The sequence below is a fragment of the Podarcis vaucheri genome, assembly GCF_965113315.1.
Source record: "Podarcis vaucheri genome assembly, chromosome: 3".
NCBI classification, from domain to species: Eukaryota; Metazoa; Chordata; class Lepidosauria; order Squamata; family Lacertidae; genus Podarcis; species Podarcis vaucheri.
The window spans coordinates 38,575,101-38,601,826 of NC_138761.1; the positions used below are offsets into that span (position 1 = coordinate 38,575,101).

At 39.2% G+C, this 26,726-nt stretch overlaps 1 protein-coding gene across 3 annotated transcripts in view; it reads right to left on the reverse strand.

The window, feature by feature from the left end:
• GLP1R (glucagon like peptide 1 receptor) overlaps positions 1 to 26,726 on the reverse strand; it is a 101,845-nt gene that overhangs the window by 17,084 nt on the left and 58,035 nt on the right. For 2 of the 3 annotated variants that reach the window (XM_082214858.1, XM_082214859.1), the window contains 5 exons: positions 22,389 to 22,489; positions 19,290 to 19,396; positions 17,879 to 18,032; positions 16,581 to 16,740; positions 2,373 to 2,433 (listed from right to left, as the gene is read on the reverse strand). In XM_082214858.1, coding sequence (XP_082070984.1) covers positions 2,373 to 2,433; positions 16,581 to 16,740; positions 17,879 to 18,032; positions 19,290 to 19,396; positions 22,389 to 22,489 — 583 coding nt within the window. Of the gene's footprint in view, positions 1 to 2,372; positions 2,434 to 16,580; positions 16,741 to 17,878; positions 18,033 to 19,289; positions 19,397 to 22,388; positions 22,490 to 24,260; positions 24,309 to 26,726 lie in introns of all 3 variants that reach the window. The other variant, XM_082214857.1, reaches the window with a different exon arrangement.

Genomic DNA, 26,726 nt, shown 5'->3' on the forward strand with positions numbered 1-26,726 from the left:
GTCTTTAAAGAACTGCTGTTATTATTGTATTTAAGCTATGTATTATTATTATGTTTAGACTTGTTTTTTTAAGCACAGCTCTGCAGAAAATGTGGTATGTAAATGGACTGTGAATAAGTGGCAGGCAGCCATGAAAGGGTGATTGTGGCAGGGGATTAGGGGAGGAAGTAGCCTGGGTCAACACGCTACCAACCTTTCCAAGACTGGGGCTGCTCCTTGTACCAGTAAAACATTTTGTACCCAAGTCATGAGCATTAATACATGGCTCCATTTAACAAACTACCCCGGAGGGCCATGTCCCTGCCCTATGACTAGGTAGATTAGATGAAAGGGTTGTAAGCAGCTCAGCAGCATGTCAGGTGTATATGTATGTGAGAACTGGGGGGATGCAGTATCTGTATTAAGATGCATAGCATAAAGAACCATTACTTCCCCCCACACTTATGATCCCTGAGCACAAGAGGGAAAGAAAGGGAACTGAGGAGGAAGAGGAAATAATGATGGAAGGACAAATGGCACAAAAGGGGAGCATTCAGTAGCTAATTCACACACCCACTGAGTAAATTCTCCTAAAACAGAACTGGGAGCCCAAAACATTTGAACACCACCACCAGTTACAGAAGAGAGGAAGTGGTACATTTTTTAAAATGTTATTTTCACATGTTCAGGCTTTTCCTTGGCACTCTAGAAGAATGTGTCGGGAAGTGGGCATCATGGTGGCAAGCTCTGCCCCCACCCACATCACTTCTAGGTAGGCATGTTGCGGATGTGCAAACGACCACAACCACTTTTATGTTGGTTGGCACAGCCTACCACTCTTAACATTCACAGAGTGCGGCTGTGACATTTGAAAGAGGCTTACAAGTAGTAATACCTTCTGCATTTGTTGTTCCTGCATGATTCGTGGGCTGCTGGTGCTGAATGAGAATACCACCTCTCTATCACAGACAGTGTGATTGCCACTGTGGCAGGAACAATCAGGCCAGGCTGCCCTACTGCAATCCCTGTTGCCCAGCTGCATGTGTTTGGTGAAAAGGTTTATTAAGGCATGCATAACCTGATGAGGAACTGAGTGCTAAATTATGTTTTTCGAAGCTATTTTATTTTCGCTCAAATTTAAACAGTAAAAGGTAAAAGAACAAGAAGTACATGGTAATGTCTTTTTATTTCTTTTGTGTGGTATAGTTTGATGTAACAAGAGGCCACCCACACAGAAAATAGGGGTGTGTATTTATAAGCAAGTCTGAATAACTCAAGTAAAGGCAAATAGGAAATCAGACACATATTGAGAATAACATATTTTCATCAGGGGAATGTTGTTTAGAGACACAACACACACAGTTGGAAAATTTTGCCAGCCTCTGGAAGCAGAATATATTATTGGCAGCATCACTGAATGTAAGATAGTAAGTAGAGTCTTGCTCGATCAGATGAATAGAACTATCTAGCCCAGTTTCCCATTTCCCACAGTGGCCAGACAGCTGCTCATGGGAAAACTGTATAGGCAGGACAGCTGGTATTCAGAAGCACGCTGCCTCTAATCTTGGAGGCAGTATAATAATAATAATATAATAATAATACATTTTTATTTATACCCCGCCCTCCCTGACCAGAGCCGGGCTCAGGGCGGCTAACACCAGTAAAATTATAATTTTTAAAAATGGATCATTTTCAAGCACCAGAAGGAAAACACATTTGTATATGGGCATCATAACCAGCAGCCACTGGTAAAGTCTTATTCTGTATTAGAGTAATCTAAGCAAGTAGGCATCACCACATCTTGTGACAAAAGTGTTTTTCTTCTGGTGCTTGAAAATGATCCATTGGAAATATAAGATCCCCAGCTCATGTAACCTTGAGTAAAAACATAACCTTTTCCCTCAACAGCCACACCATTATAGGACACACACTTTCCCCATCATGGAGATTAACTTCAGAATCAAGATTGGTTAACAGATTATGCTTGTCCATAACAGCCACTACTGGAAATAGAAGTTTCGAGACATTCTGACCAGTGTGGTGAGTTATTAGGGGCAGCGAGAGGAAGGGGCCAGGATATAGAATAGAATACCTTTCCAAAGACACACGTATTTAATGATGCAGAAAATGGTTGGCCAGCAAAAGCTTGTGCTTATTTATTTATTTTTCCCAAAATGTCATCAGAACTCTTCTTTTTTCTTAATGAGATACTTTTCTAGCATAAAACATGATCTGCTCTAACCAGGCTGCAACACGAGCAAATGGATAAGATGTCAGTCAATGGAACAGCCACTGCCAAAGCAATCAAGCCAAAGGAAAATGGGCACCTCTCCCCTCCCCACAGCAAACACAACCCTCAAAAGCGATCAGCTATGAATCAGAACTGAACCAACCCCACATCTTCATAAAGGTACTTGACAATTCCCCAGGGGATAACAAACAGCATTGGCAAACCTGGAAAAAAAGAGGGAACAAGATATGCACAGAAAATGAGAAACAAGAAAAAGGAAACAGGAAGGCGACACAAAGTTTTTTATATAACACAGAACAATTTTAGTCAAGAAGAGGTTGCAGACAGTAAGTTGAGCCCATTATACTTAAATGAATTAAACACAAAACCCTTTCCTGAAGAAGTTTTCACATTACAAAATCCATAAGGTGGAAGTACTGAATTTAATCTGAAATTTATTCAATAGAACTATGGAATGCCAGTGCTAATATTAATACATCATGGCAGTTTCATTAGATAGCCTGAAGCCCAGATAAATGGCAGAGATTGCTAGAAGCTATCTTCACTTCTGGAGTCATTTTTTAAAGAAAATAAATTAAAACAAGAACAGTAGTAGATTGCAGAAGATGATGAGGGCCAGTGAGACCAGTGAAGTGCCATCCTTGAAGTTGTTCAACAGATACTCAACATCTGTTTACCAAGATAGATGAGCAAGAACAGTCCAGCTGCAATATTGAAGACACTCATTGGGTGTCCCACCACAGATCATTTCCAAACCCAGGTGTTTCCTTTAATCTAATGAAACCTATTTAATTATTTTGAATGTTTAATTTCTTGCAAAGCGAAGAAGGTAAATTGTATTAATAAAAGCCTCAAACCATAACACTGGTTAGATGAGATAAGAATGCTTGAAGAAAACAGGCTTTATTTCTTTAGAGCAAACAAACAGCTGAGCGGAGCAATAGCCCCTGTGATTTGCAGAGGGCCTGGATGCCTCAGAAAGACCGTCATATTTTATTGGGTTACCTGGTTTTTGAAACGAGCGATGTATTTTAATACGTACAAACCAGACAAAAACAGTTGCTGCTGCTAAATTTGAACGATTCTGTTCTTGTCAGTAGTTTAAAACACAACCCTGAGACCTGAAAGCAATTTGCATACCTATGAGCTGACAGCCTGTGCTTTGCACGGATATACTGTACACAAAGTTACCAACATCTAATTAGAAGTTATAAATCTGGTCAGGTGTATGCATGCATGTTTTACTGCCAGTACTGGGCAATAAATCCCTTGGGTATATAAAGGTGGAAAGGATGAGACAAGGTGGTCAGGTTGCGCACTGCAGGTCAGATACAGGGATGTGCTTGCTGACTGGGTGGCTATTTGCTACCAAACTGCCATGTTTGCCATAGCCAGAACTCAGGTGCCTAGCAGTTTTGAAGCGGAGCACTGAAAAACAAAACAGTGATTTCTATATACTCAGGAGACTCCCTAGGTGCATCCAAGTATATCCACCTGCAAGTTAAAAGCCAGAAGTACAATTGTACCTACCTGAATCATAGTTTTCCATTCCCAATGAAAGAATAGCAGAGAAAAATGAGTGTTTTGAATTCTACACTCCTCTGTCCAAATAGCTATAAAATGCTCAGGTTCAAGGATGGCAGCTCTAAGCCTGAGACCTCTAGCACTACATGCAGTTGCCTCATGGTAAGCTACTATTCATCCAGCTATCCTTCGTGTGAGATGAGGCCTTTGGGGGATCAGTGTCCCGATAATGGAACCCCTTCTCCTCTCAGGTACAGCTGGCACCAAATCTATTGAGTTTTCAGTGCCAGCTAAAGACACTCTTATTCATCTAGGCCTTTACAGAAGTCTGCTGAATTGCTTATCTCATTGATTTATGTACGTTGTTTGGGCATCCTGTTTTAATATGTATTTAGTATTGATTTTAATGTAACCTGCTCTGGCAGTGCCTTGAAAATGAAGTGCAGGTAAGAGATATTATAAATAAACAACATACAACATAAGTCCAGTATTATCTACTCTGGCTGGCAGTAGTACCACACGGAAAAATATGAAGGGGAAGAAGAGAATTAAAAAGATGTGCCCTCTTCCATCTTTTTTATCTAACCCCCCCCCCTCCCCACCTGCATCAGGAGCAATAAGAAGAACAGCAACAACAGAACAAGCGGCTTCCTTCTCCCGGTTAGCTAAAGACCCAAATATGTGTGCTCTTCAGAAAGGTTTGTTTCACTTACAATTATGCAAAAGATATCATATGCTTCCACCGCTCTCTTATGCAAAGAAAACTGAAACCTGTAAAATTATTCCCGGAACTTTTCACAGCTTAGAAATGGGATAAGTGAAATACTATCCCCACAAAGAGATGGCAACTGCATATTCCCAATTGCAACTAGAATCTTCTTCAGGACTAAGTTTTTCATAGTATTAAAATGTGGCGCAGGCTCCCCAACAGGAGAACAGGTATGTTTTGTTTTCCAAAACTCCTGCTTCACAATCCAAAATCGACTGCCTCAGGCCGTTTAATCCTTCTAAAACTAATTATACGCAATATGTTCTCAGTGCAATTTGTATTGGCACTTGTGATTTATAGCAAAGTCAAAAAAGTTGTTACCGCTCATGTAATTTGATTTTAAAACTCCCTAAGGCTTCCCCGAAAATAGATTTTGCAGTCAGATTGTCTTGTCTTAGTCTTCGGTTACTGCCTGCTTCAGCCTAGATTGAGCCCTCTGACTGACCTTTGGAAGTTAATGCATATTGAAACTACCACTACTTAATCAGCCATTAAGCAGATTCCGGTATCTCCTTCTACTGCCACCTAGATTCAACAGGAGAAGGTAGTTTTTACATCTTAAATGGGATGGCGTGCACAAGACAGCTCTACAGCAATACCTTCACTATGTCTATTTAGAGTCTGAGAGTAGCTGCTACCATTCTCGTGCCAGCCTGAAATACAGCACTCCAAAGGATAGTTTGCAATGAATTCTGCTGTTAAAGCAGCTGCTAATTTGCACAGCTGCAGTTACAGCTTTAAATTAGTTCTGTTTGAACTAATTATATTATAGAAGGGCAAGAAGTCAACTTAGTGAAGAGAGATAAAAAAAAGAACTGAAATAGTCCGTTTTCTGTATCAAATTTCCAAAAGAAAGCCTTTCAGAAGCCATTCTCAGAAGAATGCCAGAGATAGGACCACTACTTTAGGAAATGAACACCTGCTTGCTTTGTGTGCACTGAAGTTAATTTTTCTGTTTTACTGTAATTAGATAAACTTTATCACAGATCTCTGACAAGGTACCATAGCCTGGAGCTGCAGAATTCCTTGTTATAACATGATCTGATTAAACTCCTACTGAATTCAAGTGATTGTTACTCCCAGGTAAGTGGAGCTAAGTATGCAACTTTGGTCTACACAAACATCTACTATATTCCAAGCTTTGCAACAGACTAATTAATGAAATCTTAATTTCAAGCCCTTTTGGTCCTTAATATTTTCCTGAAATTTGAATGCTCTGTTTCCGCACTGAGTTTCAGATGGTTGCCAGGCAACAACTACTTTCCGTGCTTTCATAAGCAAACCTATAGTCGTAAAAAGGTTAACAATACTCTGTCAAAACTGGTTGATTGTTTGCTACATTTATAGAACTGAACTCTGTCAAGTATTTTGTAGGGAGCGGAGAGCAGCATTTGCAGGATATACAGCTTCAGAATGGTGATGCTTCAGGCTTAGAGATATGTCAAGTAATAGGGAAAACATCATATTAAGTTAAGTACAGATCTATATTTCCTAGTTTCTCTTCAGCTCACACCGAGGCTGCATTCAGACAGCAGTTTATTCCAGTTCCCAAACATTCCCCTAACTGTTAATTTCTGCATGATATCTGAGCTTTCACACGACATACAACTCACTTCCAGAAATATAGTGGAAAACAGAATAATTTTAGTGCTCATTTCCATGTTATTTGTTTCCAGGAAAAGTTTGCAAGTAACACAGAAATGAATGCTAAGCTTGTGCTATATTCCACTATTTTTCTAGAAGTTTCTTTTACATCTTGTAAATCAACACTGAGAGAAATGTTGGGGAAATGGAATAAACCACCCTGTGAATGCAGCCTAGCAGTGTTTTAATCAATCTGTGGAATACATATTGCTAACATCTGCCCCTATTCATATAGGAGAAAGCCAAAGGCAATGAAAACTGGAGCCACAACTGAAGAATGATTCTTTAGTAGGAAACATAGTAGACTCAAATCCTTTCCAAAACACAGTTTACTTGCTAACATCTGACATCAGATGGAAAAATAGCCGGGACTATTCTCTAGTAGCCCTTGTAAAAAGGGATAATTCAAAAAGCAGCAACACATATGAGAAAACTTGGTTCCCTACTAAAGAACTGGTAAGTAGTGAAGAACAGTGTAGTATGTCCTAATACAGTGGTGCCTCGCAAGACGAAAAGAATCCGTTCTGTGATTCTCTTCGTCTAGCGGTTTTTTCGTCTTGCGAAGCAAGCCCATTGACGGATTAGTGGATTAGCGCTATTAGCGGCTTTTAGCGGCTTATCTGCTGATCGGATCAGCTGATAAGCGGCTTAGTGGCTTAGAAAAAGGGGGGAGGGGGAAAAAAACAGCAGGAACTCGCAAGACATTGTTGTCTTGCAAAGCAAGCCCATAGGAAATTCGTTTTGCGAAGCACCTCCAAAACGGAAAACTCTTTCGTCTAGCAAGTTTTCCGTCTTGCGAGGCATTCGTCTTGCGGGGCACCACTGTAAAGATGTTAATATTCTATTTGCAAGTTTCTTAGAAGAAGAATAGAGTGATAATAGACTAATAGAAAGAGCCCATCTCCCATAATTCCTCTCCTATGACACAAGGCCCTCTTGGCTCCTTCCTAGTCAGATTCTATTGTGGTTGCCAACATGCTATAATAGCTCCTTGTCACTAGTAAGGGACAACAGAAAGAATAAATTTAGCTCAAAGAGGGGAAGGAAGCTTAATTTTCTCACCCTTTCGTTTCATTTCCCCTTTTTGAATGGCATGTTCCTTTCTGCCTCATTAGCTGGATGTAAAAAATGCTACAGAAGGTACTCAATTTTTAAAAAACCTTTCCCCCACATAGTCCAAAGCTCACCAATATTTGCTCTTGTAACACCAAACAATAGTTTAGCATTGCATCTAAACTAGCTCACTTAAATTACATATATCTTATAACTAACTGCCTGATGTGGTGTTAATTTTTATTTTTATAATCCTGTTAGTTAAAACAACTGGGATCAGATTCACAGTTACAAAGATATCTCTGATACATTATAAAAATTGTAATTAATGAAATGAATACAATGAAGTGGATGGGCATAACTGTGCTACAGTTGATGTTTCTATTCTAGAATTTACCTACAAGTTAAAGCCAGGGAACAGTGAAAAGGTTTTGGATTTCATATGGCATGAAAAGCAACCAAGGAAAACAAAAACTATTCTTATTAGATTCTCTAAAGCAGGAGGTTTATGTTTCCCTGACACTGTAATATTCCCTTATATTATTTTGCCTGCCAAATACATTTTTTTGAACAATGAGATTCTGGAAGAGATCATATATAGTGGAGAAATTGAGAAGTTTATTTCAAAACGTACTCTGAGAGAATATGGACCAATGCAATAAATTCAGCATTAAGGTTGAAAATAGTATTGTGACTGAAAGCTTTCCAAGGGTCTGAAAAAAGTGGAAATTAAAATAATTAGGTCCAAACACAGCTGCGTTGTCAGGAGTTATGTTTATAAAAGATCTTAAAGGGACAATTTAATTAGAAATGTTGACAGATCAAAAAAGAGTAGTTCCAATAATCTATATTGATTTGTTGAAAGGTGATAAATTTAGACAATTTAACAATGGATAAGTATACTCAGAGAATAACCAGGCAGCTGGTGGCTGTCACAGGCTGGAAAAAAACTGTGCATTGTTAAAAGTACACTTGGAAACACAAAATGAATCACAGAGAGACCAAAGGGAGGGTTTAGCACAGTGTTAAAATTGAAGGGGGAAAACTGCAGCCCCTTTAATGGATAAAAATCTCTGCTTGTATACCCCTATCTTAGAAGCACACATACGATAGATTTCCATAATCACAGTAGTATTTTCAACCTTGCTACTAATTCCTAACATTATGTTTGCCTATTTCATTGCAGTGCAGACACACACTGTGCTAATGGTTCAATGAGGTTTCTACAATAGCCATGGTGCCTTTTTCTCAGTAGTTTCAGGCATTCAGAACACATCAGTGTATGTGTGGCATTGAACGTATTTGCTTTAATGTGTATTAATTTGCACTTATTAACACCAAGTTTCATCTACTGCCCTGTTCCCTGGTGAGAGAGAGATTCTTTGAGAACTCTTTGCAGATGAAGTGTTCTATGTTGTGCTACAGTAAAGCGTCACCTGGTTCTCCAAGTCAGGTTTCATTCTGTTTGCAGGTAGCCATAGTCTTTCTTTGCCTACAGATGGGCCTTAAAGTGATGGCTAGCTGGTGCAGCTCAGCTGAGAGGTCTCAGAATCTTATAATGAAAATTATCAGTAGCCAAAGACAGCTTCCTAGTAGCTGCAATTTATATGATACCAATGTAACATTACCTTTAAAGAATGAACCTGAGGGTGGGAGTGCAGCTAAGAAATTATGGTACTGTAACGGTTATTTTATAATAACCATTCTTAAGGAAATCAGCCCTGAGTGCTCACTGGAAGGACAGATCCTGAAGATGAGGCTCCAGTACTTTGACCATCTCATGAGAAGAGAAGACTCCCTGGAAAAGACCCTGATATTGGGAAAGACTGAGGGCACAAGGAGAAGGGGACGACAGAGGACAAGATGGTTGGACAGTGTTCTTGAAGCTACCAGCATGAGTTTGACCAAATTGCGGGAGGCAGTGGAAGACAGGAGTGCCTGGTGTGCTCTGGTCCATGGGGGCACGAAGAGTCGGACACAACTAAACAACAACAACGGTTATTTGAAGAAAAGGGAATAAAGAATTATAAAAGCTAAAATAAACTGCAAACAGAAATTAAAAATGAGTATGACATATGAAAAACAGGCAACTAAGTACTTAGGGACTCAGCTACATTCATCAATTATTATATCACTATAACTGGATTATAAACATGCAACACCAGCTGGAGCTATAGAACTGTGATCCATCGCCAATGGGATTTTCTATTAAGAGCTTTTATAAAGTGTTTCACCATGGTGGTTTTTTATGTGTATAGATCCAGCCCAAGTAAAGGGACAACACAGATCAGCCAGTGGCACCAAGGTAAGTGACCAAGGTAATCAAGGTCAAACAGAAGTTTGCAGGAACGAAAGGGTCAAAGGCCAATGGCGTTACCATTGGTGTTGTATCTAACTGATCACAGAGATACCATGCATGTAATCTGAGTTGTATTCATACAAGACTATGAAGTTAGAATTTTTTTGTAGCCGCTGCTTTTATTGTTTTGTATAATATTTTAAAGATTTATTCTTTTAATTTGAGTGAGTTGCTGAGAGAATGTATGTTTACTGGGCAACCATACAAATATAAGTAAATATATACAGCATCACAGTGAAATTCTTGGAGGGCAGTAGTTCCAGAATATGTTTCTTTGTACTCCATATATGACACTGCCTTGATGCTATCACTGTATCTATGAAAACAGGAATAATGGAGTAAAATAGATAAAAAGAGATTGCTTGTAAAGATACTTCAACCAAATAGTGAGTACTAATTAACCATGAGTTAATATTCACAGTAGTTGTACCTGGATTTGCTTATTTTCCTCATCCTTCCCTATCCTCATTGCCTTTTGTATTGTGCAATGCATTTTTGTCCATTTTCAAAAGTGTGCACTGTCTTAAGGAAGAATGGAATAAGAAAACAATCCAGCAAAGGGAGATGCAGCAAACAGTTCCCCCACAATTTCCATTCTGCTTAATTCATTATACACCTTTGTTAGCTAGAAAACTCACTAACCCTCTAGCTTTGTGAATGGAAACACGTACTCTTACAATCCAGAAGTGATGTAAAGAATTTTGCAGTATGTTTTTTTTAAAACCCATAGACTTAAAATTATGCTGAAAGCAAAAAAAAAAGGAGAGAGAAAAAAAGGCTCAAATCCAAACTGGCATTTATGCAACATAGCCCAGTAAATATGCACATAAAAGCTAATACCCATCCACCAACTGTTTATTAACATTTAGCTGAAGTATCTTTAAAAACAGTTTGCTGTTTAGCAGTCCAGGTTTTCACAGGCACCAGAAAAAGGACAGTCACTGAGTATGCCATTTCTCTCCTTGTGGGAAACTATTTCAAATGTGTTTTGAATCAAAATTAAATTGTAGTCTCTGTTCTGGGCTTAAGACTCCTCTTTTCATCTCATTTCTTTAGACTTCATAGTTGTGGAATACTCACCACTAGTACTTTACAGGAGAACACTGGGAATAGTGCTCTGTTACATTTACCTCCATAGCTACAGAAGGACAGAGCATGTGTGTACTCTAGGAAAATATTAATGAAGATGTCTCAGTTAAGTAGCCCTAAACAAAGTTATTATTCAGAAATATGCTATTTCACCCATTTTCCTCAATAGGTCCAAAGGTAGAATCCTAACCTCAAGATGCCAAAAAATCCGAATTCATCATAAGCAAAATTACACAATGCTATTTGAACTAATAAAAATTAAATCTGATTACATGTAGAACTCCAGAACTTTACCTAACATTAGCTGAAATGCTAAATATTTGGAAACCATGATTTATGTTCAAGAGACTTCCTAGCCAAGCCTTACTGAATGGAATCCCTGAGTATAGATGTGTAAGAGTTTGTGCTGTATACCACACTAAGTTCTATGGGTATAGAGCAGTATACAAATTTAATAAAGAACAATAACAGTTGCACCATAATAGATTGCCCATGTAACTTTATCCAGCAATACTCTCAACTGATTTGTCATTTGTTCATGCAATAATTCTGGAAGTTACCTGCATGACCCAGTCAGGAATATGTCAATCACTGGCCATGCAGAAGCATTCTATTTAAACTACAGAATAGGGCAATAAGAGGGAATAAGAGGGAAAACATGGAGCACTTGGATAATAATGAACACTGAGAAAGTGTCTCTAAGAGGCATAAGAAAAATATTTCATTCAATTCCATCCTACTATCCTTTGCATAACCTGGAAGTCGCCTCTATTTAAGAATCTGAGAAATAATGGAAGGTTAAGACAACACAATTTCCTGCCACTCTTATCCCTAAAATTTAATAGGATGGCACATCAGTGCTCTGCATTATCTGGAGAGTGAACAAAAGTGCACAACTTAAGCACAAAGTTATGATTACAAGCCATAATGATTAGGCAATGAGCAATAAAACCTTTCGAAGTGACGTATGGATTGCTGCTTGTTTAAGCAATTCATTTGGAAAGTAATTTGCATTAGTTAACAAGCTAGGGGAGATAACAGAAAGGGAGACCTAGGACATAATAAATTACTCAGGTAGTTCTGATTAGCACCAGTAGTCGTGTAAGCCAAACCAGAAGAAATCCATCAACACTGTAGAGGAGCTGCACTTCTAAGATCAACCTGCTGGCTATTGTGCAAGGTCTTCCTCCACTGGGGTAGTTGCCATAGCAGCAAAAAACACTGTCACTTTTCATTTTCCCACATACAAAACTCATTCACAAGAATATCTTAAAAAAACAAAGTAAACATCTTGCTCTTCACCTGGTTATAACTGCCCAAGCATGTTCTTTATCTAGTCACTCACTAAAAACTGAGGGAAGACATGAAGGTGTAAAAAAAATCTTATTTTCTATATTAAAAACTAGCCAAGAGTCACTTTTCACACTATAGTACATTAAGTACTCATTATAGTTTTTGTCTATACCCGCTTGTACAATGCAATGTGTGATGCAACTAAACACATTTTAGTATCTACACACACAGTGCATAAATGTGCTGCAAAACAAGAGAGCCAGAGTGTGGTTTTTTCTGTGGTCTCATATGGATTAAATGCATGTATCCATGTTCTGGAACACAAGCCAGTATTACTAAATCTGCAATGTGTGAATAAGCCTCATGACACATTCAGGGCATGCCTTCAAAGCTGTATTATACAACTTTAACAACCATAGCTTTACCCAAACAATCCTAGGACTGTAGTCCATAAGGGTGCTGGGAATTCTTTTGGGGATGCATGAGTTTAAAAGCGATATAAGAGTGATTTAAATGTATGGTGTTGATGTGAGTGTACGTTTGATCTGGGAGTCAGTGCTAGAACTAAAGAAGAGGAACAAAATCTACTGTTTCCTTGAACCAAGTCACAGTTCCTTAATCCCACTGCAGCAAACCTCCACATCTACAAAATAAGTAAAGATAAGAAAGGTGCAATTTTTTTTTATATAGCCAATCAAGTTCAGCTATTAGATTCAGGGAAAGAGAGAGAATTTTTTGTATATGGATGTTTTAAGATGGTCTATATCGGTAATATATCTTGTAAAGGTTTGGAGAAAGAAAACATTTTTATAGCACTATCATAGTAAGAAAAATTCACAAGAACCCTACTGCTGAACTGTCCCATGAAGACAAGGATAATTTAACATTCTCTCTTTTAAACCCATACACAGACCTCCATTTTAATGTGCAGTTCTCAGCTCTCAGAGGAGAACTAGACTGCATTTGCTCAGAGTGCATATTGGATCCCTTCCCGCATTGCAACCATTGTCTTCAAGTATTGCTAAGTTGAGCCTGCAATCAGAAATATTTCAGGCAGCAAGACAGACAGAGCTCCATAATGGATTTTTAGGTCTATCTAGGTTTGGACAGACTATTAATTCCCCCCATTTCCATTTATTTAGATAAATGTCTAAAGTCAGACAATTTTTTTTATAAAGGGTAAAACATTTTGTCAGCTCTCTGCTTTGTAGGATTTTAAATAATTGTACAATTTGTAGGTTGTAAAGTGCCATTAGAACACCCCCGGCAGAATTGCTTTAGACATTTCTATCTATCTGAGCTCTTTATTATTTATATTTATTTATTGGCTTCAACAGAGCACAATATTTTCATCATCAATATATCACTGTGCATTTGGTAGAGCTAGGTGAATAATTTACAACTGATCATTTGTATGAATTTTGAATTTTGCCAATAAGCTCATTTGCCAGAATGTTCAGACCACAAGGTGAACCAGAAGAAGGGCAAAAACTTGCCAAAGCAATTTAGACATTAAAAATGCAACATATCTGTGAAATACAATTTCAGTGGTATTGGACACCATGTAGGTTAAGAGGTATTAATCTGCTGTTATTGTTGCAACTCAATGCATGCTGGTTCCTCATCCCCCATATATTCTAGACATCTCAACAATACAAAATGTTTGGACAACTATGCTAACTATTCTCAATTACTGAAATGACAATCTACATGATACCACATGACCTAAAGGTAGAAGAGAAGAAGAAGAGTTTGGATTTGATATCCCGCCTTTCACTCCCCTTCAGGAGTCTCAAAGCGGCTAACATTCTCCTTTCCCTTCCTCCCCCACAACAAACACTCTGTGAGGTGAGTGGGGCTGAGAGACTTCACAGAAGTGTGACTGGCCCAAGGTCACCCAGCAGCTGCATGTGGAGGAGCGGAGACACGAACCCGGTTTCCCAGATTACGTGACTACCGCTCTTAACCACTACACCACACTGGCTCTGTTTTATTATGGTAAATAATACTTTTATTATGGTAAATAAATACTGGTAGCATTGTTTTATTATTTTAAAAAATCTGGTTGATAAGACTGATTCAGAGATAGTGGCTAATCTACTCACTGCTGCCAGGTTATGCAGAGAATGTAAATGGGTGGTAGGGCAAGAACCAATACAGCTCCTTTAATCTCAGATTCATGGATGAACTGTTGCAATTATGATTAAACGACCTGACTATAAAAGGATGCATGCTGGATGTAGACTGGACAAGGTAACTGTTAGGTGTATTTGTGGCTGGTTAACTCGTCAAACCCAAAGAGTGCTCACTAATGGTTCCTCATCATCCTGGAAAAAAGTGACAAGTGGGGTGAAGTACTGAAGGTTCAAGAAATTTGCAGATGACACCAAACTAACACAGGTATAGTTTCATGATCAAGGAAAGTAATAGTACCACTCTATTCTGCCTTGGTCAGACCACAACCTGAGTACTGTGTCCAGTTCTGGGTGCCACAGTTTAAGAAGGATATTGACAAGCTGGAATGCGGGAGGAGGGCAACCCAGATGATCAAGGGTCTGGAAACCAAGCCTTATGAGGAACAGTTGAGAGAACTGACTGTGTTTAGCCTGGTACAGAGGAGACAGGGGAGATGTGGCAATCATCCTCAAATATATAAAGGGCTGTCACATGGAAGATGGAGCAAGCTGGTTTTCTCCTGTTCTGGAGGCTAGGACCTGAACCAATGGATTCAAGTTACAATAAAGGAGATTCCAACTAAACATCAGGAAGAACTTTCTGACAGTAAGAGCTGTTTGACAGTGGACCAGACTCCCACAAGAGGTGGTGGATTCTCCTTCCTTGGAGGTTTTTAAGCAGAGGTTGGATGGCTGTCTGTCATTTACAGGTATGTTCTAGTTGAGATTCCTGCATTGCAGAGGATTAGACTAGATGACCCTCAGGGTCCCTTCCAACTCACAATTCTATGAAATACATTTATTGAAAAGTGGGCATTACTCATTATATTCTGGAATAGCAAGTTTCAGGAGGCTCTGCTTATGTATGTTGTCTTGCATGCTGGTAAAGTGATTTGTGTTTTTTGTTTTGTATACACTGTGTGTGTTGCAAAATATCTAAACATCATGAAACACACAGTTGGATAAACCAAAGAATTTTAACAGCATCCCGCTATTTATACTTTCAAAACCAAACCAAATGAGAACAAGAACAAGAAAAGGGTGCTCTGTAATAAAAGCACTTATAACTGCAAAGTCTAAAATGCAATCTAACCTTCTAAGTCTCCAGCCTCTCAAAGCATTCTAAAAAAGGACAATAGTAAATATAAACATTTCCTCCACTATAATAGGGTTGCCATATTTTGAAGAGCAAAAAAGAGGATGCTATGACGGTCATTCAAAGCAAATAAATGCAATTTGTCTCAAATTTTACCCCTGAAAGAGAAGGTGTATCCTGGAAAAATAGGACACATGGCAACCCTATGTGGTTTATTGTTCAACATAATCTTCAATGTGTATTGATTATTTCATACATATGATTCAGTCAAAATACATTTAAAACATTTAAGTAGCCATGCAGAAAATTGGTGTCGCAGTATAAACTAGAATCAACATGGTATAAGCTAGAATGATACAAATAAGAAAAATTAGCAGACACTGTCCTTATTTTTCCTAATTCAATCTAGTAGCAAGCAATCAGATGCTTTATGAAATTATTGATCAGGTTCAGGATGGGGGGGGGAGAGATATGAAAGAAGCACAGGAAGTCCTGTTCTTTAAGCACTGCCTTCTGTTTCCAGAGCTCTTAGCAAACATTGCTGGCACAACCACAAATGCTAGGAATATTAAAATAAAGCAGCAAGATCATTACCAAAGTTTTGCATTTGCAACTGAGCTCTGTGCTAGGCGTCATATTATAATAATCAAATTTCAAGAATTTATCACAGAGACTTCATAATAGTTTGACAAGCAGATATTAAGAATGTGCCTGAAATATGTGATACACTTCTTGCCTGGTCAGTCCCAATTTTGCAATGTATATAACTACCAGGCAGATAGCCTTTTCATGGCAAAAGCCACTTGAACTACAATTGGTTGGCAAAATCATAGTGCAGTTAATAGAGATTTGTTTTGCTGGTCTTCATACACTCCCTTGGAAATGAGTATTGTGAAATGTTCAGCTGAGCACTCTCTTCCACAAAGAATCCTATTATTTTCTCTTTGAAAGTAAAGGCATAAATAGAGCATGCCACGTACGCTACAAGAAAGGCTATCATTGTGGCCCACTTGAGAGCAGCTTCATCCCTGCCCCTTTGCATGCTCCTTAAAAGAAGACCATCCTCACCACTGATGGGTGGTAGAGTAGCAAGCCCAAGCCTAGCAGAAGAAGATCCTAACACAAGTATTAAAATGATGGCTATGTTGTTGTCTTAAAGAGGCATCAGAGTTTAGCGGCAAAAAGAGAAAAAGTATTAGAAGTACTAATCAAATGGTTAGTACTTCTTTTACTGCAAAAGACAATGCTGCTCCTGCTTCAATTTCATTTATTCTAGGGCACTCAAGCAGAGAAATGCACTTTTTCATTAAAAACGGTGGCAGGTGGGGAGAGAGGAGAGACTCACTTACCCCAGCCAACAAAAAGGTAGAGCCGAAAGATTCTCTGCTCAGAAAAAACAGATAGTGCCAGCAGCGTATACAAGTACATTCCCTCCACCAACAGCCAATAGTAGTTGGCAATCACACAATACTGCATCATCACAAAGACCAAGCGACAACTAAGTGACTCCTGAAACAGAAGAACAGAGAAATTAGTGAATACAGGATGCCTTGTGAAAGACAAGTAAGCAAAAGCAGGAGTGCATGTGACACAACAAATACCAGATTCCCCCAGCTAGTACTTGGCTAGAAATGGCATTTTTAAAAAAACCTTTTGAGAGTGTCAAAATTTTGAACAAAAGAGAACAAATTCAACAGGAGAATAGCTTTTCCACCACACCCCCAAGTATGTGTGTACATATACCTATGTATCTGTCTATGAAAAGCTTATTCAGAGGGTCGGAGGGCCCTGTTAAACATGGCAGGATGGGCTGGTGAGGAAGTAATCTAAAATTAGACAGAGGCACCTTGTTCAAGTGGAGGCCACCTGTATAAGGGACCTCTGCTCAATTTTGGCAATTTCCTCTTTTCTCATTGCATGCCCCATCCCACACTATCCAAGAGAGTCTCTCCAACTCTTCAGAGAGGCTTTCAGGGAGTGCGGGAGGCAGGCAAGTCCTCTTTGGCAATCTTCCTACTGTTTGAGTCTCTCAGGATCCAAGCCATTTCTCACAGCTACCAATCAGTGCAAAAGCAGGGATGGTCAGTCCTCACAAAATCAGGGAACAGAGATGACTGAATTCCCACTTTTTTGGGCGACACAGTTCAAATATCAAACCAAAGTGGAATTGTTTACCAAGTATGGGACAGGGCAGAACTGTTCAGGAATCCCAGACCTTCTGCTTTGGGAAAACTCTGGTATCTTTCCCAACGTAGTATTTGGTTTTTTGAGGTAATATTTCTAGATGTTTGTTGGGATATTGGAAATGTAGCTAAAGAGACATAGTTCAACAGACACTTGTCAGAAAAAGAATTGGTTGCTTCCTTCTCATCTCAGTGAAAGAAAATGACAAATAAAATGGAGCACAGAGGAAAAGTTTTATACAACAAGAGCACCAAGGGAGACTTCAACTGTATCAGAAAAATCATTCACAACTGTAATTGTGACAGTTGGAAGACTAGCACTGAGAGCAAACCTCTAGAAGTGTACAAATCTAACAAGGCATCCCAGGGCACCTTTTCCTTCAAATGAAGATGGAAAGTTAAATACAAATATATTGAGTCACAGGATCACTGGTACTAAAGGTGTTTTGGCCTCATCCCCCTACCTGATAAGAGAATAAACTCTCCCACTGCTGTTCACGAGGGGCTGTCCTATACATCCAAGTTATCACGGAGTCTTTAATGAAGATGGATATAGCACGGAGGATAAATGAGGTGAAAAGGTTCAAGTGAATGTAGTTCCTGGTGCAGTGCAGATGCCTGAAAAATAATCAAGTTTAAGTTACTCAAACGTGTAGGCTGTAACAATTGTCGAACAGGGCAACAAGGGGACTCCGCTCAAAACTGAAGTGGGCGAATGAGTCACTTGGCATATAATTCAGGAAGAGCTGCAGGGATTTCTTCTTATGTTGAAGGCAAAGGAAAACTTACAATGCCTTCACCCCGAAAAGCTCCAAACCGTGTTTAGACTAAAAAAGATGTGTAGAAGTGGAGAACTATTTTGAATTTTTACTAAAGTGGCCACAGGAGAGGGATTTGAAGAACTGATCTTCAAATCTCTTTAGATAAAGAAATGCATTTTGTGAGGCATGCCTTAGCTTTCTGTGCACTGGGAAAATCTGCAGGGGGCTGTGGCAGAAGCATCAGCTTCTATCAAGAGTTCTGATATTTACTACCTATTGTTTGAAAAGCAAAATATGCTACTTAAGAACTATATGGACTGTTGTGGGAGCATGATTTCCCCTCTAGGCTCACAATAAGTAACAATGAACATTCATTATGAATCTCAGTCATGCTCTAGGAGAACAGAAATCACAACCTGTCAAAAAGAAAAAAAATTCAACTCAGTAGCTAGAACCCAGTATCAATGTAACAGCAATCCTTTATTCAAGAATCTCAAACATTTCTTCTCCCTTGCCTTTCTGCCACCTAATAACAAACCCCATCTGAAAAGAAATGTGCAGTAGAGCAAGGCAGTTTTGTCCCTCCATCGAAATAAAAATGCTCTGTCCATGATACAAAGCAAAATGTTCCTATACAATAGTTCAGCCATATCTGAGTTAATAGTGATTTCAGGGTTTACATCTGTTACTATAGCATCAAACTAATACCTCTTTGGGGGAGGGGGGCAGGAGAGTTTATGTCTCTCTATTAAGCACAAATATCAGCTGCTTCCGAAGTGCAGCACACCAAGAACAAGCGATAGCCCAGTATGGTTCTGACTGATGAAGGCAAAATATTATCACTATTGGTTATAACACAGTGAACTTGGGCACTCTATTCTCGCATCGCAGTTCCCCCACTATATGTATGTAATAGTTTACAACAAACTCTTTAAACTCTTCCACCGTTTATGTGAAACTCACCTTTATGCTGTCATTGACTTCCCATTTTATTGCATTTAAACATTTGAGGTTTTTGAAATTTTGCAACAGGCATCATTAGTGCACACAAGTACTAGTCAAATGCTATTTGCAATTTGGAGTTCATGACTCTTTGTAGGCATATCAAGGTTACCTGAACCCCAGGAGGATGCCAGTGGCTATGACAAGGGCCGAGAAGGAAAGAGCATACCCAGTGGTATAGATGGCAGAAAGGAATAACATATGGCCTTCTGGTGAGTCCTAAAAGAAGATAACATAAGAACGCAATGGAAGGATATAGTTATTGGACGAACCCAGCTTCCTCAAAATCCTCTAAGATGAGCAGATGGTCAATGCAAGGCATAGCTGAGTGGATAAACAGAACTGCAAAGCCAACAATCTTATACAAAAACATAGGCAAGTAGTACAGATCACAAACGTCAAGTCCAATATATCAGGAATCCCAAAACCATGTGTTCTTTTTTTGTTCGGGACAATGTGCCCTGGAAGCATAACTTATCCTGAAAGCTTAAAAACTCATTACATGAAAATAATAAAATGAAACTCAAACCCAAATATGGAAGTCTGTTATTGAGCCTAATTTGCCCCTTATATTTTGTATCTTGATACTGGAGTGGTGTTTTGTCCCCTGTACAAACAGAGTGCTGCCTCCTCTCACACAGGAAAGGGGAAATTCTCCAGGACCACGTGAGCTGGCGGTATATGAGATATGCCACCCAAATGTCTTGTGAGTGATTTGGATTCTGTGGAAGGGTGTTGCTGTTTTTAAAGGGAAGACTGATTTGGAAAAGGAAAGAAGAATTCAGAACAGAAGGGAGAGCAGTAACTACATGTGTCAGCCAACTTTAAATTAATAACCAATGCATGGAGTTAGTTTGAAATTGCAAAGGGCACAAACTTAAGACAGGAGCAGCAGAACTATAGGTGAAATTCATAAGTCACTGGCAGAACTTCCATTTATTTTAATGAGCTCTGCCTGGACCAATTGTTAGTCCGTGACCATTCCTCTGAGCTTCAATCTTTCCAGTTGGATTTCATGCTCAAGGACACCTACAGCCAAGCCACATGATGACCTTCACCCTACCCAAATCTAAAGGTTGTTCTGAGATCTATTTTTATCTATGGCTCTAAACAGTGTGAGAATAAGTTGGTGGGGTTGTCGAAAATTGAAAATAAAAATCAGTATTTACATTTCAGGACACAACACAGTATTCAGGGTTTCTAAATCATTACCCCCCAAAGCACTCTATTTTATGGAAATGAGACAGGTGCCAAACGACCAAGCACTGTCGTTAAGCATCTGTCTTGTTGGCAGCTTTCTACACAACTGTGAAATAATCTTTTAAACAGCCAATGGAGACAAAAAATGTCCCTGCATGTGGTTTGTATTACAGCAATTCAGCTTCTCCGAACATCATCTTCAGCTATGTCACAGGCATTCAAAAGAATGAGGAAATAGATGGGGAAGCAAGCTTGGGGATTTCCTGCATTTTAATTAACCTCACTTCAAACTTGCAGAATTTCTCTCCTGCCCTGTTCTCTATTTGTATTCTTCCCACTTCTGCTGAATAATCGTAACATGGCAATGTAGACCGCGGTCGGTAACATGTGACCCTTAGAATAATTTCATGCTGGCTGAAGAGCCCAGAGGGAGAGGTAGACAAGAAGGTAGTGGGGGGGAGAGAGAGAGAGAGAGAGAGAGAGAGAGAGAGAGAATGGGAGTTTAAACATTTGGAGAACTGGAGGGAGGAGGAGGGACCCTTCAGACCTGCAGTAGAAATGGCTTATCTCTCCCCCAGCAGCCCAATGCATGGGGAGAAAGAGAGAAGGGAATGTCAGAAAGAAAGAAAAGTGACCCTTATAATGTTTGTTTCCGACCTCCAGAAGATTATCCCTGAGAGCATTCACTTCACCCCTACAGTAAACAATTGTAGCCAAAAGCTGATGTAGCATGATGTCTAAAATGAGCTTGAAAATCACCACTTTCAATCTCACCTTTGTCATGGAGGATCACAAGGTGGTTCTAAGCAACCCTCCATCTCTTAACCTCAGCCCAATATAACCTTACCTCACAGAGAGTTGCTGTGAAGATTACTGTGCTGCAAACTCAAAAGTGCTATATTTAGGTTCAATAGTAATTATGGTAGTCTGACTTCCGCTGGACTGCCCCCAATTAATTTCATGTGATGAGGAACATTTACACAGCTTTGCATTCAGCTTTCTAAAGTCTTAAGTTTCCAACAAATTGCTTGCAAGTACTTTGGCTTATTGCAAAACCTTGTGGGGCAACACAGACTACTTCAGAAACCTCTGAGCATTGAAATCCTTTGGTTTAAGGCAGGAGTCAGCAAACTTTTTCAGCAGGGGACCAGCCCATTGTCCCTCACACCTTGTGGGGGGCCAGACTATATTTTTGTTTGGGGGGGTGAATGAATTCCTATGCCCCACAAATAGCCCAGAGATGCATTTTAAATAAAAGGACACATTCTACTCATGTAAAAACACACTGATTCCTGGACCGTCCGTGGGCCAGATTTAGAAGGCGATTGGGTCAGATCTGGGCCCCAGGCCTTAGTTTGCCTACCCATGGTTTAAGCTGGTGCGTGTTCATAGAGTTCCTCCAAAAAAGTCCATGTGGTTATTATAATAGTCTAAGTCGGTACTGCCCAGCTGAAGGCAATGTAAATGAAAATACAAAACTGCTAAAAAGATGAGTTTTGCAACCCCATCCATTTCCCATTGCCTTTCACAAGTATCTTGTAAAGGGAGAAACCACTAGAAATTATACCACATTGTCAGTGTATTTTCTTGCTTTCTCCCCCCTATGGTCACACATGCAAGCAATTTCTTTCAACATTTGCAGCTTCTATACTGGTTGCAATAATTAGTATCAGCCCTGATAAACATTGGGACTAAAGAATGCCGTGCCCATGCTACTTGTTTCAGTTCCACTGAAGTTTTGAAACAATCTGAATTCGAGCAACCAGCAGTGGGTAGCATGCTTTATTACCTAACAGAAAACCTACATTTAAAAAACATCACTACCATTACTACTGAACCAAGAACTAACTTAGTTGGTCTTTAAGGTGCTACTGGAAGGAATTTTTTTATTTTGACTATGGCAGACCAACACGGCTACCTATCTGTAATTACTACTGCTGTAGCAGTCTGTGGGGACAGAGGATGTGGCATACAGGCTAGTGATTATTCCAGCAAAATCTTAGGCACTTACTTCATCAGTAGCCATACACTCAGATATGTTCCTCCACGGAATGGTAGAATTTTCCTCCAGGAGCCACGTGCCCTCCAGTGTGCAGAAGCGGTAAACTTGCCCTATCCAAGACCAGAAAGCACATAATGATGGAAGATGACATAAAACAAAAGCAAAATCTAACCCATTATTAGTATCAACCAGCAGAAAGCCCTAGCCTGGTACTTCCCCCGACAGCTTTCAGTAATGTATATTTATCCATAGTACTGACATAGAAGCAGTTCAAGCTGCTTCTAAGACATTTTAGGATTCTCATGTTACATATCTGTATCATGTTACATATCTCATGTTACATATCATGTTACAAAAATGTAACATGAAACCATGGCTTGTTTAGGTAAACTATGGTTTCTTTTAATGGCTCAGTTTTCACAAACATATATCTTGGCTTATCAAGCTGAGATATGAACAAGCCTTGTGTCTGTTGTGCCTCATCTCTCCTCCCTTCTTGGAGATTCAAGTGGACTTATTAAGCTGGGTCCTGAATAGATGGGAAACAAAAGCAGACAAGCACTGGTTGTCTGTTATACATGTATATGATCAAACAATGATATGGTTCTTAACAATGGTTTGCACAAACCATGGATTTGCTTTACATCTGAACCCAGCCTCTGAGGCTTCAAGTTTAATGAATTTTGACACTGTTTTTCTACTAGAAAAGTGAAGCAAGTTCATTGTACGTTTTTCAGAAAATCGGCAAGTGACAACTCCATGGATCTGAACTCTGTAACTTGAAAGTGAACCTATTTCCTGAACCACATGGCTTTTCTCTTAGAATAATTTACATCCCACTCGATAGAAATTAGCATTTGGTTGGCATCCATGTCAGCAAATAAGTTACAATCTAAATGTTCTCTATGGACAAGGAACAAGGCACTCTCAGAAGCCGAGAGGTAACCAAAAGATACTAAAGTTTGTTACTGCCATAGTAAACACAGAAATAATCTCAGATAATTTACTTAAGAAAACTTAAGAGTTTACTTTTTAAAAGTGGCATTACCAGAATTTGAAGTTCATTTATTTTTATTTATAAAAATATTTATATACCGCTATTCATAAAAATTGTTAATGCTTCTCCCAGTTGAAATCTCCCTTTGGCCAGGAATATGCAAGTTTTGCATTCATACAAGCCCAGACATTCCACAGGAGCTTCAGAAATCTGAATCAGTAAATCAAAATGTTTATCTAGACTGACTGAACCACAAATGAAAGGACTCCTTCCATTCATGGAAGGCACTAAGATCCAGCAATGACTCCTCGCTGGAGGAAGAAGTAATCTTCCCCAATTCCCCTGTGCAAATCCTGTGGCCCCCAACGCCTTGGAGGAAAAAAAACCACCTCCTCAGGAACTCTGCTAAGTGCAACTCTGGTTCCAGCCAATTTGATACTATGTTCTATGCTATAACTACATCTTTATTTTAAAATACGCATTTCTTTAGCTTGTATTTAAATACATTTTACCTTGTGCAAAACACCTAAAAGCAATTGTTTTTTGCTTTAAAACAAATGTCCTGAATTTCACCAGTCACCAGAGTCTTCCATGTTTTGTGGGGAGGGGACACATGCTGAGTTGGTTTTGGCATGTCAAAAGTGGCCAGGATTTAACAAGACGGGAGTTATTTAGAACACAGGAATTCAAAAGGCATGTCTGAATGCTGTATTAGGTTGCAGTGGCAAGGATGTGTTTCATAAGGTGCAACAAAGACAAAAAACAATGTCACACACAGGCCATAGAGTTCTACAAAATGACACAGTGTCTTTATGAAAGTGTTTTTCTGCTGCTGCACCAGCTTTGATCAAAACAGCTTTATGTTAATGTCCAATTGCCATCACCTTTCTTCTTCATGTGGGATCTTATTTTTCCATGGAAGTTGCCTCGAACTGGAAGAAATCAATAAGCATTTAAAGCTTACACAAAAGAGACCAATATTCTAAAAATGATGCTGTAAAGCTGCACAATTAGGCCAGGGCTTTGATTTATTTCACATTCTACGTAAGATGCTTTCACACAAAAAGTTAGTTTCTTAGAAGCGATAGCCTTAATAGAGCCTGTTTGCTTGAATTCCATGTCAATTACACCTTATTAGTATTAAATGTTTAAAGATATGGACTGGTGCCCAGAATCCAAACAGTCCCTGTTTGCTGATAAAAGACTGAGAGGGGAGGCCAATAGTTAGAACTGGAGTTAATGTCATCATTTATCTTGCTCTTGGATGAGCTTGTAAATCAAATCAAATACTACATCTGGCAAAACACTTTTAGATATAGGAAATATGTTATCACATGCCAGGAGGCTCACAAATATTTCATTAGCTAGCTCACTTATGCTGGAAATAAAAAAACAAATTAAATGCTTCCCCCTTTAAAACAACCAACCTGATCTGCATTTTACTACAGCTGTGTGTCAGGAATGGTGGAAGATTAGTCACCCAATTGTCCTTTGGAATAAATTGCCACATAATTTATCTTTGAAACAAATTACATCATGTCCTAGCCTATCACATTTTACCCAGACAGGGAAAGACAAGCTGAGGGAGAAGAGGCAGAGAGTAGAGTTTCCCCTCAGTGCACTCTGCACACGTGTTGAGAATCGTAAGTTGTCCCAAATTTAATAACTCTTCTTAATTCTCGACAGGGGAAATGCTCTGGAAAAGGTAACAGTTTTTTTTTCAGAAGGCAGTGGTGAATCTGCTGTTTATGAGTAATAGCCAAATTATTTGCTGTGGTAGATTGACTTGCTGCTCCTTGACAGAGTGGTTTGCCCTTTGATGGCAAAAGATAATATATCCTAGCACAAGACTTTGTTCTTTGAACAGTTCCACTCAACCAGCACAACCTAAATTTATCAATCACACAGGCAGCACATCGGCTTTCAGCAATCTTTGTTTCATGGGCAAAGCAAGTTTCTATTCATTAAAAACTTGTAGTCTGTCTCCCCATGGAGAACAACAAAAATAGTCTACAACTACCTTTTATTTCCACCCTTAGTTCCCTTTGCACAACGATGGCAGAATAATTTATAAAAGTCCCCTAAAAATGATCTTGAAAATAATATGAAGCACTTTAGAACACACCTGTACCAATGTGAAAGAAGCCAGCTTCTATAGGTAAATACTAAGCACGGTAGTGTTAATCTCAAATTTCTTCTATAGACATGGAAAAAGTATTGAAACTGTACAGTCATTTCTAAGTTAGGCATAATGCACAATGATAATATTCAACACAACATGGAACTCAGTATCAAACTTTTATTCAAGTGAATCTGACTCCTGTTGTCACACCTGACCTATGCCATGGCATCTCTGTTAGTGCAATATTTCATGGATACAGTATTTTTTCCATTATGGAAATAAACCATTATTTTGTGTTGCTATACATCTGTAGAACTTCTGTAAAGGTACCATTATACATGCCCCATATTCAAGCAGGAAGACATTTCAGAGGTTTCAGTCTGTACCTTGGATTGGATTCATTTAAATTACGTCACTGAAAATATATTATATTTTAGTGCTATAAATACAGGCTGAGAATAAGATGGGGGTTAACAGCATTAGCTCCAAAAGATATTGAGTCCCATCAGATTTCTAGGGGAACCCCAGCACTTTAGCATTTGGATCTTCACAGACTGCAAGTCACCAGCACCAGTTGTCTACTGTTCTTTTATACTGCCAGACCTGCACACACAGACATGCATCTTTCAATGATATCACATCCAACCACGTGAGGAAGGAAGAAATGTATAGCCACTTTTGCCTTACTTATGTTTCCAGCTCTTTAGTTCCAATGGAAACATATTGTCCTAGCTTATATTACAAAATAGAAGACTTGACCAAGGAACTAGTCTGCCCATATTAGCAGTCTTCCCTTCTCCATATCCCAGTCTTTCATCTCTAGAATCACAGGGTTGAAGAGGATCCCACAATGACACCCAGCCCAACCCAAATCCCTTAACAGTATCTTCCCTTGGATTTCTCTTCTAAAGCAGGATTCCTCAGGGAGGCTTCAACATATCCAGCAACTCCATCTCCTTAACCACCTGTTCCAACGCATTCAAGTGATATTTTTATCTCTGGAGATTACTATCCAGTTACTGTTTCTACTTATTTCCCATTTTAAAAAAATCAAAATGCACAGAAAGTGGGTTCCTTCCTGTGTCTAAATCCAAATAGGTCTGTTGTTGTTGTTTAGTCATTTAGTCGTGTCCAACTCTTCGTGACCCCATGGACCAGAGCACGCCAGGCACTTCTGTCTTCCATTGCCTCTCGCAGTTTTGTCAAACTCATGTTTGTAGCTTCAAGA